Source organism: Podarcis melisellensis, assembly GCF_964234715.1.
Source record: "Podarcis melisellensis genome assembly, chromosome: 10".
NCBI classification, from domain to species: domain Eukaryota; kingdom Metazoa; phylum Chordata; class Lepidosauria; order Squamata; family Lacertidae; genus Podarcis; species Podarcis melisellensis.
The window spans coordinates 5,850,037-5,863,466 of NC_138542.1; the positions used below are offsets into that span (position 1 = coordinate 5,850,037).

At 42.9% G+C, this 13,430-nt stretch overlaps 1 protein-coding gene and 1 long non-coding RNA gene across 18 annotated transcripts in view; one reads left to right on the forward strand and one right to left on the reverse strand.

Annotated features, from left to right (window-relative positions):
- MAGI2 (membrane associated guanylate kinase, WW and PDZ domain containing 2) overlaps positions 1–13,430 on the forward strand; it is a 598,965-nt gene that overhangs the window by 536,922 nt on the left and 48,613 nt on the right. For all 17 annotated transcript variants that reach the window (XM_081927615.1, XM_081927614.1, XM_081927613.1 and 14 more), the window contains one exon: positions 716–964. In XM_081927615.1, the coding sequence (XP_081783741.1) occupies positions 716–964 (249 nt within the window). The remainder of the gene's footprint in view (positions 1–715; positions 965–13,430) is intronic.
- Positions 1–13,430, reverse strand: part of LOC309379087 — a 74,589-nt gene that overhangs the window by 31,897 nt on the left and 29,262 nt on the right. The window lies entirely within an intron of this gene.

A 13,430-nucleotide genomic window follows, 5' to 3' on the forward strand; every position in this document is an offset into this window, starting at 1 on the left:
CTGAAATCCATAGCAATCAGACCTATGAAAACAACACCCACCATTTTAAAACTCCTTGAATAGCACCTAGAGCAAGGGCCACAATTAAAGTGGATTGATCTTAAATGCCTGGGAACATAAAAAGGTTTCACGTGGTGCGAAAAAGATGCAAGAGATCCTTCCTGGTAACTCCAGAGCTAGGATGTCGTTGCTGAAAAGGCCACCACTGTTTTCCTGTCTCAGGCTTTCTGAACCCTTCATTGCCAAAATGTTTCTACTTGCCTTTGCTTGCTATTGTTATCAGTGATAACTGTGGTCACTGACTTGAATCATAAGAAGTCTGGTCTATGGGAAAACGTTATAGTGGTCCATGTACTGCTAAGGCAGACTTAGTGTGGATCAGGCCCAATTAGAACTGATTAAGTATTCGTTTAAATAAATCCACAATAGACAAGATTTAAATTGAGTCTGGTCTCACTAGTAATTACCTGCTCTGAATGTTATGGGTCTATTTTGGATCATATGTACTAGTTTAAGGAAGGGTGCCTTGATTGTTTTGCTGCCTTATCAAAGTAGATCCCTGTTATTAGATCCAGTCCTCCTATACTGGGTGCAGTTTTGTTTAGCACGCCCAGTATTTGGTGTTCTAGAAAGCCAGATAGATTTGAGTTTGGTGAGTGTCTGTTTTGTCAACAGACAACCTAGATTCTTAATATTTGTGTGATTTCTGTTTCAGGAGAACCGTGCCCTGAGAATGGCAGAAGTCCAGGCTCTGTGTCTACGCACCACAGTTCTCCAAGAAGCGACTATGCCACATATGCTAACAGCAATCATGCTGGATCAAGTAGCAATGCTACACCCCCAGAGGGCTTTGCTTCGCACAGCTTGCAAACAAGCGATGTTGTCATCCATCGCAAAGAAAATGAAGGGTTTGGTTTCGTTATCATTAGCTCATTGAACAGGCCTGAATCTGGATCTACAATAAGTAAGTTAATTTTTTTTCTGTCAATTGTTGTTCCAATTCCTTTACAAAAATCCTATAAAACTTCCTTTTGCCAACTGTACAGTGGTACCTCAGGTTAAGAACTTAATTCATTCTGGTGGTCCGTTTTTAACCTGAAACTGTTCTTAACCTGAGGTACCACTTTAGCTAATGGGGACTCCCGCTGCCACCACCTGATTTCTGTTCTTATCCTGAAGCAAAGTTCTTAACCCGAGATACTATTTCTGGGTTAGCGGAGTCTGTAAACTGAAGCGTATGTAACCTGAAGCGTATGTAACCCGAGGTACCACTGTATATGCAGCTAATCCATTGTGTTCCATTTATTCATAGACTTCAGCATTTATAAAGTCTTATATCCTTGCGTGCTTTGGGTCAAGAGACCAATTATTTTACGCAGTTCTCTCTTTCAAATGTTTCCTGCCCGTGATTTAGAGAGATTCTATTTGTATGGTTTTGTCTCCTTGTTAGGCTGTGCTCTGAAATAATAAAGCTATCAATAAGGCATTAAGCACTGTGTACATCAAACAACCAGACTAAAAAGAGTCTCGTTGTTTAAGACTAGACAAATGAGAAACTGAGAGACACTGAAACTAGGGTTGCCTTATTTCAAAAAGTAAAAACCAGGAAACCCTGAAAGTTGTTGAGTGTTTTTAGGAAAACCCAAAAGTTTCTGAGATTTTTTTAAAAAAAAAATTGCAAAAATGCCCCCCAAAGTGATTTTCACTTGCCTAAGATATAGGACAAAGCGACAGCTTTTGGAAATAGCAACCCTACCTGACATTCATTGAGGCATTCTGCAAAGAAAGAAACAGTATATTGCCAGTTGAATACACTGAGTCTTCTGGCATGATAAATGTTGACACGTGCTCCTATGGGTTACCTGTGCAGCAAATAAATAAATTTTAAACAGTATTGTTGAAATGGTATTTTAAACAGTAGCCACTTGCTGGATAACCTTCAAATTTAAATTGTAACATGGGAAGTGAGTGGCCCTCAAAAGAGGCTAAACAACAACCAAATAGATATTATTACTGTGACTATTATCTAATTTTACTTAATATTTTAATTTGACCAGCAGGTGTGGCTTGATTTCATTGTGGAAATTTGCTGTGGGTTTTTGTTTGTTTTCTTGCAGTTCCCTTGATGGAAGCACGATGTTTTGAGAAATTACTGGGGCTGTTGCTGCTCACAGAGCCATTTTAAGCCTTAAGCTACTTGAATTCCAAGAGGACTAGGCTGGAAGAGGCCACTGGATGCAATCAAGAGAAAGCTAAGTGAGCTTAAGTTCAGTTGAAACCAATGGAATTTAAATCCACAGTTAAGCACTTAAGTCCCATTGATTTCATGGTTAACTTTCTCTGGATTGTGCCCACTGTATTTCAGCATTCACCTCCCTTCCATAAAGCAGCATCTGACTGGGTCTTTGTGCAGAGGCTTTCCAGATTATTATTATTATTAATCAGCAGATTATTAGCTATTCCGCTTTTCAAAGGACTGTCAAGAGCAAAGTGTGACTTTCTGGGTCAGCTGCCCAAGGACTGAAGAAAATCGTCGTCACTGGGACATTTAAAACTGGGCCTGGCAGTTGGGAACAATTTGAGGTGACTAAACCCCCTCCACACACACAAATGGATAGGGGAAATTGAAGTGTGTTCGTCTTTTAAGTTAAATAACTGTGAGCAGTAGCCAATCAGAGGATTAGGCTGGCAACCAGGACTAGCCAGTTAGAAGTGAGGGCTTTAGTGATGTAATTGGCTTTAAAATCAGAGAGGGAGAAGGGGCTTTAGCGATCCTGTCCCCAGTTTTCCTGGCCCTATTGAATACAGAGGATAATAGTCTGGGTGAGCAAGCATAGGATTATGCTATAAGTGTATTATTAAATAATACAGGCATAGGCAAACTCGGCCCTCCAGATGTTTTGCGACTACATTTCCCCTCATCCCTGATCACTGGTCCTGTTAGCTAGGGATGATGGGAGTTGTAGTCCCAAAACATCTGGAGGGCCGAGTTTACCTGTGCCTGAAATAATATATACAGTGATACCTCTAGTTGTGGATATGATCTGTTCCGGGGTGCCGTTCGCACCCGGAAAAGTCCACAACTAGAGCGGCACTTCAACGCAAGCGCAGAGTGCGATAGAGCGCTTCTGTGCATGTGCGAAGTACGCAGAACGCTTCTGCACATGCACGAAGCACGCAGAAGTATACACTTCTGGGTTTGCTGCGTTGCGTTCGCAAGCTGAAAAGACACAACATCAATCTAACGCAACATGAGGTATGACTGTATTGTGGGAAGAGGTACAAAATTGAACCATATGGTTTTTAGACTTGTATTGATTTTTTAAAGTAATTGGTTGGTATTCAACTAAGTTTTACTCAGAGGAGATCTATTAAAATTAATGAGCACATGAAGCAGATCCCACCGCTACTACCAATTGTGGCAGGTCCCATGGCTAACACCAATTGAAGGCCTTCAGACAAGACCTACCTGGAGATGCCAGGGATTAGACTTGGGATCTTTGCCGGCCAATCCCTGCCCTGTGCAACTGAGCTATGGCCCACCTCATATGAGATGCCAGGAAGGAGATGTTGTGTTGCTTTCACAGTTGACTAAAATAGCAACATAGCAACTTGCTTTTAAATTCTGTTACTGCAAATACTATTGTCATTTAATGTACGCTTGTTTTATTTGCAAAATAAAAATAATGTTTTTATTATTAGTTCCTTATGTAGCATCTCAGTGTTGCACAGCACTATAGAGAGTAATATAAGCAAAAATAACCCAGTAGGTCCCTGAGCCCTGGGAGCTGATCATTTATTGGACAGCCAACGCTGTTGACATTTTCACAAGCAAGCTTTCAGAGCAACCAGCCAACCAGCCATTCTTTTTTACCCTGCATGGTGTGCCATAGCATTAAACAAAGGAAGCGAAGAATAAATATTTAAATATGTTCAGTAAAAATGTTAATGTATTCACTGCAAGCCAGCCAAGGGGAGAATTCATTGAAAATACCGGTATGGAAAGAGAATTGTCTGTAATGTCAGGTAGGCATTGTCTCCCTGGTCTTAGGATTTCAAATAGAGTCCTGCAGTTTTATTTGCAATTGTTAGAGCTGTCCTGAATAAGTACAGCCCAAGAAATACCCACATAGGAGGTAACCTTTGGGACAGAACAGTAAGCAAGATGAGTGTGTGCATTTTAAAAAGGTTTTATCAGCACCAGCTTTCTCCTTGTATTATTGGAATTTTGTAAGTTTGGGCATTGGAAACAAGGTGATGTGCTGAGGGGACTTGAACTGGGAGGTGCCTGGTTCTTTGGGTCCCCATGGGAACTTGCCAGAGGAGGGAGATATGAGTTGTACTTCAGTGCAACCACTGCAGCCAGAAGTCAGGTGACTAAAGGGACCAATTGGCTTCTGCCTGATCCCATAAAGCATCTGACTCTGGCTTGGCTCCTCCATCTAAGCAACTCCCTCAGGCATTGTTCCAGACTACCAGTCCCCGTTTACACCTTAGTCTCTTCCCTGGCTTGACTATCTGCCAAGTTGGTACCTGCCTGTCTGTCTCCAGATCATGAGCCTTGACAAGTCCAGAGGGTCTGCCTCCCTCTCTAATTTCTTACTTGGTAGCCTGGCACCAAGTCCAGTCACATAAATGCTCAATAATTTAAGAAGGTAGGTGTGACAGCCATGAGGAAAGTAGGTGAGCCAGAGCAGGTCTCCTTCAATGGCCAGCCCATTATGGGGAGCAGGCAAGATAGAAGAGCATATTGTCTATGGGACGCGGGTGGCGCTGTGGGTAAAACCTCAGTGCCTAGGACTTGCCGATCGCAAGGTTGGCGGTTCGAATCCCCACGACGGGGTGAGCTCCCGTTGTTCGGTCCCAGCTCCTGCCCACCTAGCAGTTCGAAAGCACCCCTAAGTGCAAGTAGATAAATAGGTACCGCTTTCTAGCGGGAAGGTAAACGGCATTTCCGTGTGCAGCACTGGCGCCAGTTCACCAGAGCAGCTTCGTCACGCTGGCCACGTGACCCAGAAGTGTCTCCGGACAGCGCTGGCCCCCAGCCTCTTAAGTGAGATGGGCGCACAACCCCAGAGTCTGTCAAGACTGGCCCGTACGGGCAGGGGTACCTTTACCTTTATTGTCTATCAGAAAAAGTAATGTGGCTTTCCCTTGCAAGGGCCTGTCTTCAAGTGGCCACGATGTCTAGTCCTCAGCTATCACACAGGGTGTAGTCTTCTCTCAGACTGCTTGCTGCCACCACCTACTAAAAACATAAGATAAGCCTGTTGGATCAGGCCAATAACCCATCTAGTCCAGGATCCAGTGGCTACTACTACTACTACTATTATTATTATTATTATTATTATTATTACAGCCCAAGCTAGCCTGTAAGCTAGGCATGAGCGTAGCAGCACTCTGCCCACCTGCAACTCCCAGAAACGGGCATTCAGAGGCATACTGCCTTTGACAGTGGAGGCTGAACATTCTCACCTTGGTTGGTAGCCATTGATAGCCCTGTCCTCCATGAAATTGCCTAACCCTCTTTTAAAGCCTTACCATTTGGTGGCCGTCGTTGCCTCCTGTAGGAGCATGTTCCATAGTTGGACTTTGCACAGTGTGACGAAGTGCCTCCTTTTTGTTTTCCTGAATATTACAGGCTTGGAGAAAGCAGTAAGACTCTCCTTTTACATCCTAACTCAAGCACATCTACACCAAATATGTGGAATGAGATAAGCAAAAGCAGCTGCAGGCCTGGCCTCCCAGCAGCCAGCATTGCTGCCATGTATTGGGATGGTGTGGGCATGGGGCACAGTAGAATTGAGGCTGGGACAGTGCCAGTGGGGCAGCACTACTCTAGCCTTGCTGCTGCCTTGCCCCAGACCTGCCCTGTCCTTGTACACAGCGCAAACACACACACAGGCTCCCTGGTGGCCACTCCTGCCTTGGGATCCATCAAGGCCAGAACCCAGAGAGTTAAACAGAAACATAGATTTAATTGAAGAACAGAACATTCAGAACAAGTAATATTTCTCTACAGAGTTCTTACACTTCTAGTTTCCTGATTAAACATCACTGTCTATCTTGAAGTGTCATAACAGCTATCCTAACTCTATTAAATACCATCTCTTGTTCCCCTCAGTCTCTCTTGTCTGTCACAGCCAGCCTCCACTCTGTCATTCTCCAGCAGACATTATCAGTCACTCAACTCTAACTCTGCCCAGCTATCCATTCCACTCCACTAATGTCAGTCATTCTTCCACTACCTCGTCAATCACAAGAAGCAATCCCAGAGCCTCCACCTCCAAAACAAATCCTCCCAGAGCATAGGCAGCTTCCAGCCATGCCTTTCCCAGATGCATAGCGACAAGGAGCTGTGTTGTAGGGACGCGGGTGATGCTGTGGGTAAAACCTCAGTGCCTAGGACTTGTCAATCACATGGTCAGTGGTTTGACTCCCCACGGCAGGGTGAGCTCTCGTTGTTCGGTCCTAGCTCCTGCCCACCTAGCAGTTCGAAAGCACAATTAAGTGCAAGTAGATAAATAGGGACCGCTTACTAGCGGGAAGGTAAATGGCGTTTCCGTGTGCTGCGCTGGCTCGCCAGATGCAGCTTCGTCACGCTGGCCACGTGACCCGGAAGTGTCTGCGGACAATGCTGGCTCCCGGCCTCTAGAGTGAGATGAGCGCACAACCCTAGAGTCTGTCAAGTACCTTTACCTTTACCTATTTATTTAAAATAGTTTCCCAATACCTCTGCAGTCTCAAGAGAGCCCTCAGGGCAGTTTGCAACAAATACCTTAACACAGTAAGAACTGAAAGCAGGAAAAGCTTACATAGAAGCATCATCAAAAGAAGAGTATTAAAGCATCATTTACAAATCCTTAGAAGCTTCATGAAATAAAAACGTTTCCCTCTGCTAAGAACTGTTAAAGACAGTCACACTTCCTTCAGGGCAGTGTTTCATAACTGTGCTACATCCACCAAAAAAGCCTTGTCCAACCTGCCCAATATGGCAGCAGGGCAGAGAGCAGTGCTTCAGGTGATAACTGCAACTGGCAGGCAGGTTCATGTGAGAAGAAGCAGTCCTCCAAATATTCTGGTCCCTGCCTCTTTAGAACAGGGTTGGGGAATCTCAGGCCCAAGAGTCAAATGCATCCCTCCAAGTCTGACCCTCGGAAATCTCCTTAGGACACACTTCCTCTCCTCAGGTCATATCTCTTGCCCACCCCTACTCCTTGAAATGCGCAGTGACTGAAATGTGTCCTTGAATGTTGATAATGCATTTTGGTGGCCTGAGTGGAGGATATCAGGGAGTGTGTGCAGAAGCTAGCCCACTGTACGAACTGGCATTTGTTGCTCTGTCTGCTTTTGCCTCTGGCATGGGACCCTCATTAAGTTGCCCAAAAGAGAATGCTGGGCTGAAAACAATTGGTGGAGCAGCCCAGGCAGGGCAACATTGCTCTCCTGGCTTCCCAATGCCATGTGTCACTACCAAGAGGTACAAGGCAGCAGGGAGTTCAGTGCAGTGTGAGCACAGCAATAGGCTCTTCAAATTGGCTCTGCCACTGCAGCTGAGAACTCCTCACCCCTCCAAAAAAAGTCCTGCATGTACACAAATAGCCCTGGTCTTAACCCTTGAGTGAGGGATATATGGTTACGGGACAGTTTCCACCCTCACTTCCTCATATCTAGCATAGTTTTAACAAAAACGTTTTAATGGAAGTATGGCAGGGCCGGCTCACCCATGAGGTGGACTGAGGCAGCTGTTTTGGGTGGTGGAATCCTACAGGGTGCTTCCAGAGAAGCAAGAAGAAGAAGCAGCGGCTTCTGGCAAGATCTTGCAGAGCTCTCATGAGATCTTGTGAGAGTTCAGTGAGATCTTACTGGAAGCCTGACCCCTGGTAAGTGAAGCTTTGGCAGGGCAGGGAGAGAGCACCTTCCCATTTCATCTCAGGCGGCAAAATGGGACAGGCCACCCCTGAACTATGGCATAAAGCCTTTATTCAAGGAACATAAGGTCCACAGGAAGGGAAAGTCAGGCAGTATTTTCTTACATCATCATCCTCTGATAGCTGTGTACGTCGCATCTTCTGGCTGCCCCACAACTCCTGGGGTTTCACTGGTGAGGACACATGAGGAAAAGGCCGCAGGAGTGATTGATAGTGGGTGTTAGATGGCAAAAAGGCATCTGAAGGGAAACAAGCTAAGCATACTGAGTTATGTGTTATATCTCCCAATTAAATCATGGCATGCTGGGAGTTAAAGCTGAATTAAAGCTCTTGCACCTATGGAGAATTGTGGGCACAATAAATATTCATGTGATCAGCTGTGTAACATATTGGAAAGGACAGCTGGCTCAGGAGGGTTTGTTGGCTTAGTTTTCTATCGGTTTCTGTTTACATTACAAAACTATTGTAAGAAGTTATTATCTGCCAGAGGTTATAGTACAGATACAATACAGGTTTGGATTCCCCAACACACACACACACACACACACACACACACACTCACCTGTTCGCATCTGACATTTACCCAGCGTACAAAAAGAAATGTGAGAAAACAGGCAAGTGACTTTTTACAAAATACAATCTCTCAGCTGTTAGGGGAAATACATACAGAACAGATGAAAAGACACCGTACTTGTAAAAGTGAGAAACATTATTTGTCACTGACACCAGCTTGTAACGATCAGTGCTTTCTGGGGGCATGCTGTGATATTAGCCGGAGCTCAGTATGAGTTTAGTGATTTTCTGTCAAGAGAAATAATTTTTGTTTTAAAAAGAAGAAGAAACAGAAAGGTACGGTGTTTTCTTCAGCACCCAGTGTTTCTTCTACCTTTCTGCATGCAAATTTGGAGGTAAACAAGAATATATAAACAACTCAGCATTTTTTATATTGTAATGTTTTATTGTTTTGCTCTTATTTTTCTTGTAATTCCCTTCAATAAAACCATGCAGTGATTTTGGTGTGAGGGTTAAAATAGCACATTGGAAGATTTTCATCCCATGATCTAAAGCAGTGAGAGGGTGCTCTACCCTTCAATGAAGGACACAGCTCTGTACAAATATCCCTTGGTCCTTATGGAGCTCCACAAAAGTGGCCTTCATAAGGCGGAAGCTTCAAAAGATCATAGGACTGAAGTGCCTCATGGTCTGAGGGCATGTGATGCAGGCAACTTGCTGGTGCTGAGCAGCTCTGGCCTGGTCAGTGTCTACATGGGAGAGATTGTCTGGGAATCCTATGTATGGCCCTTTCAGTTCCATGGTGGAAGTTGGGTCACCTGTATAGATGAAATTATATACATAGACATAGATATGTATTATGTCTGTGTGTATGTGGTACATATCTATATCAACAGGTAGATATATGATATATGATATATGATTGATAGATGATGATAGATAGATGATAGATAGATGATAGATAGATAGATAGATAGATAGATAGATAGATAGATGATAGGTGATAGATAGATATAGATAGAAGATAGATAGATGATAGATAGATGATAGATAGATAGATAGATAGATAGATAGATAGATAGATAGATAGATAGATAGATATAGATAGATGATAGATAGAGAGATAGATAGATGATAGATAGATAGATAGATAGATAGATAGATAGATAGATATAGATAGATAGATATAGATAGATAGATAGATATAGATAGATAGATAGATGATAGATAGATGATAGATAGATGATAGATAGATAGATAGATAGATAGATAGATAGATAGATAGATGATAGATAGATAGATAGATAGATAGATAGATAGATGATAGATAGATAGATGATAGATAGATAGATGATAGATAGATAGATGATAGATGATAGATAGATAGATAGATAGATAGATAGATAGATAGATAGATAGATAGATATAGATAGATGATAGATAGATAGATAGATAGATAGATAGATAGATAGATAGATAGATAGATAGATAGATAGATAGATAGATAGATAGATGATAGATAGATATAGATAGATGATTGATAGATAGATAGATAGATAGATGATAGATGATAGATATCTCCACACCAAATATATGTAATTAGCTGCAGCATAAAATAGGATATTCCGCTTTTTCTGTTCTTGAAGAATAGGTAGTATCATTTCGCCTGATCTTCCCCATTTCAAAACTGCCTTTCGTTCTGGCTTCTGATTCCAGTCCAGTGAGCCCCTTTGGACATACAGAAGGGCATCACTTTACCAATTGGTTTTTCCCACGCTCTGCCTCGTTCTGTACTTTATTTACTTCAGAAATTGCTTCTGAAGCTCTTCTGAATTTCAGAAGCCACTTGAGACGCCATGTGGGGTGGCAGCGAATGTGCTGTCAGGGAATGAAAGGATTAGAGTCTCTTGGGGTCTGCGGAACTGACTATAAGCTCCTTTCGATTGGAGACCACACCTGAAAATGGGAGCTGACATAATAGGCAGCTAAAGGTCTCTAAGTCTATAATGGTTTGTAGAACTGTGGGAGACATGATTAATACAGAAGAGAGGTTCATTAGCATTATGGTAATTAATATATGCACTGACTGTTAGTATTTGAGGCTGCAAGTTATACCATCAGTGTTTCTCCCATTCCAAGTGTGAAAGGATGGACGTGGCAGGGAAGAGGCTAGGCAGAACCTTTCTCATGGCAATTTTCCCCCTCATGCAGAGAATTTGTTTAAAAATGCTCTATGCATTTTTGAAATGGGAATAAGTTGATGTTGTCATTTAGTCATGTCCGACTCTTTGTGACCCCATGGACCAGAGCATGCCAGGCACTCCTGTCTTCCACTGCCTCCCACAGTTTGGTCAAACTCATGCTGGTAGCTTCGAGAACACTGTCCCACCATCTTGTCCTCCATCGTCCCCTTCTCCTGTGCCCTCAATTTTTCCCAACATCAGGGTCTTTTCCAGGGAGTCTTCTCTTCTCATGAGGTGGCCAAAGTCTTGGAGCCTCAGCTTCAGGATCTGTCCTTCCAGTGAGCACTCAGGGCTGATTTCCTTAAGAATGGATAGGTTGGATCTTCTTGCAGTCCATGGGACTCTCAAGAGTCTCCTCCAGCACCATAATTCAAAAGCATCAATTCTTCGGCGATCAGCCTTCTTTATGGTCCAGCTCTCACTTCCATACATCACTACTGGGAAAACCATAGCTTTAACTATAACGGGCCTTTGTCAGCAAGGTGATGTCTCTGCTTTTTAAGATGCTGTCTAGGTTTGTCATTGCTTTTCACCCAAGAAGCAGGCATGTTTTAATTTTGTGACTGCTGTCACCATCTGCAGTGATCACGGAGCCCAAGAAAGGAAAATCTCTCACTGCCTCCATTTCTTCCCCTTCTATTTGCCAGGAGGTGATGGGCCCAGTGGCCATGATCTTCCTTCAGACCATATTTTGCGCTCTCCTCTTTCACCCTCATTAAAAGGTTCTTTAATTCCTCCTTACTTTCTGCCATCAAGGTTGTGTCATCCGCATATCTGAGGTTGTTGATATTTCTTCCGGCAATCTTAATTATGGGAATAAGTAGGAGTAAACAAATGACAATGTAAATGGCACTGAAACTACATGTAAACATGCAGAAGTCCCCTACTCTTGTGGTAGCTTCTTTTAAAGCTGAAAGCAGCCTGGGAGGGTAGGGAAGGGCTTGCTTAATCCTTTCCCATCCAGCCATTTTACTGCTCAGAATTCATTTCCTTCGCTTTTTCTGCTCTTACAGGAATAGCTGCGGCTACCATTATCTTTTCTCCGGCAGAGTGAAAAGCAGCTGGGAAGTGGGGATATTGACTGGAAAAATTGCCAGAGGAGAAAGAATTGAACTGCCCTTCCTGCCCCCTTTAATCTATTCCTGCTGATCCTCTGCTCAATACTGCAAATCTCTGAGGCTGCTTTTAGTTTTGGTTTTGGGTTGTTTTTTTAAACAATCCAAGGGAACAATACATGTGCAGACACAGGAAATAGAAAAGGAGGGGGGAACAACAGTAAATAAAAGGGGTAGGAAGATACATTGCAAAAAGTGGGTTTTTTAATAAAAAGAAGCAGCAGCAGCAGCAAAGAACCATATAATTTTTGCAGTTAATGGATGGATGAATTGGCCATCAACAAATGCAGAGCATGAAATAAAAGTTTTACAAACACCAGTAACTGGGGTATTTCATTCATCTTAAAACAGATGCAAGGAGATGTTAACATGGTGGTATTTACAAACAAGTGATTTCTCCCATGTGCATTTGAGAGGTGATCAAAACCAGTTCTGTACCAATGCCTAGGGTTGCCATGTTTAAAAAAGTAAAAACCAGGACATCCTGTTTGTGTGGTTTTAGGCAAACCATCCAGATATATGGCAGCCCTAGCAATGCCTCCATATAAATTTTCATTGACTCTTAGAACTCATTAGCACAACCTTTTGATCTGCACATTTGAATGGCCCAGGATGAATTATAAAGCTTGTGGGATAATACTCATTTGCTGCTGCTGGGCTGAACATTGCACTTCATTATGTGACTGTAACTGCCTCCTAAAAACTGGAAATAGCCAATCCAAACTGTACTCAGTACATGCCTGACTACAGTCATACCTCGGGTTGAATGTGCTGCAGGTTGAGCGCTTTCAGGTTATGTTCTGCGCGTTACTTCCGGGTTTCGTCGCTCGCACAGACACTCAAAATGACGTCATGTGCGGAAGTGGCAAAACGTAACCCACGCACGCGCAGATGCGCCATCACGTCTTACGTTTCATTCAGGATGCAAACGGGGCTCTGGAACGAATCCCGTTTGCATCCTGAGGTACCACTGTATAGTGGTCAGGTTTTCCCCAGTCCTTTGAGTTCACAGTAGTACAGGACAAAGGGAGCCCTGGCTGACTAAAATCTGTGGCTACTACAGGCTATTTTGCCTGACCAGTAAATCTGTTTCAACTTAGATCCTAGAATTAACAAATCAATAGGGTTTTTTAGAGTTTACATATTGTTGTTTTCTTTTAAATTGAATAATTTGCAAATATCCAGACTGTCTTGCATTTCCTTAAGTGTGTCTGTAAAGCAGAGCATTAAATCAAATTACAATTTGCTTAATTAAAAGGGCTTCAAATACTAAGGCACTAGAAATTAATGAGAAGGAATTAATTCTGTACTAAAAGCCATGCATCGTTATTTTGTTTCTTGAAAAAAGCCCTATGAAAGCACTTTTTGCTTGAAAATAAAACTATAGTTCATCAGCAAGTTTCAGAAGTTGTATTCCTGATATGGCTCAGGAAGTGTTTTAGCATGGGGCAGTGGTGAATTATGTGGCAACGGTTAACATCAACAGGTTTAGATGTAAAAATGGATGGACTTAGAGCTGAAGTTCAAAATTATATTTTCTGAACTTGGGTTGAATCCAGACGTTCCCTTCTTCCAGCAGAGAAGCTCTTTCTATTAGAGGAAAGGAACATTTGGATCCAGCCCCTTGT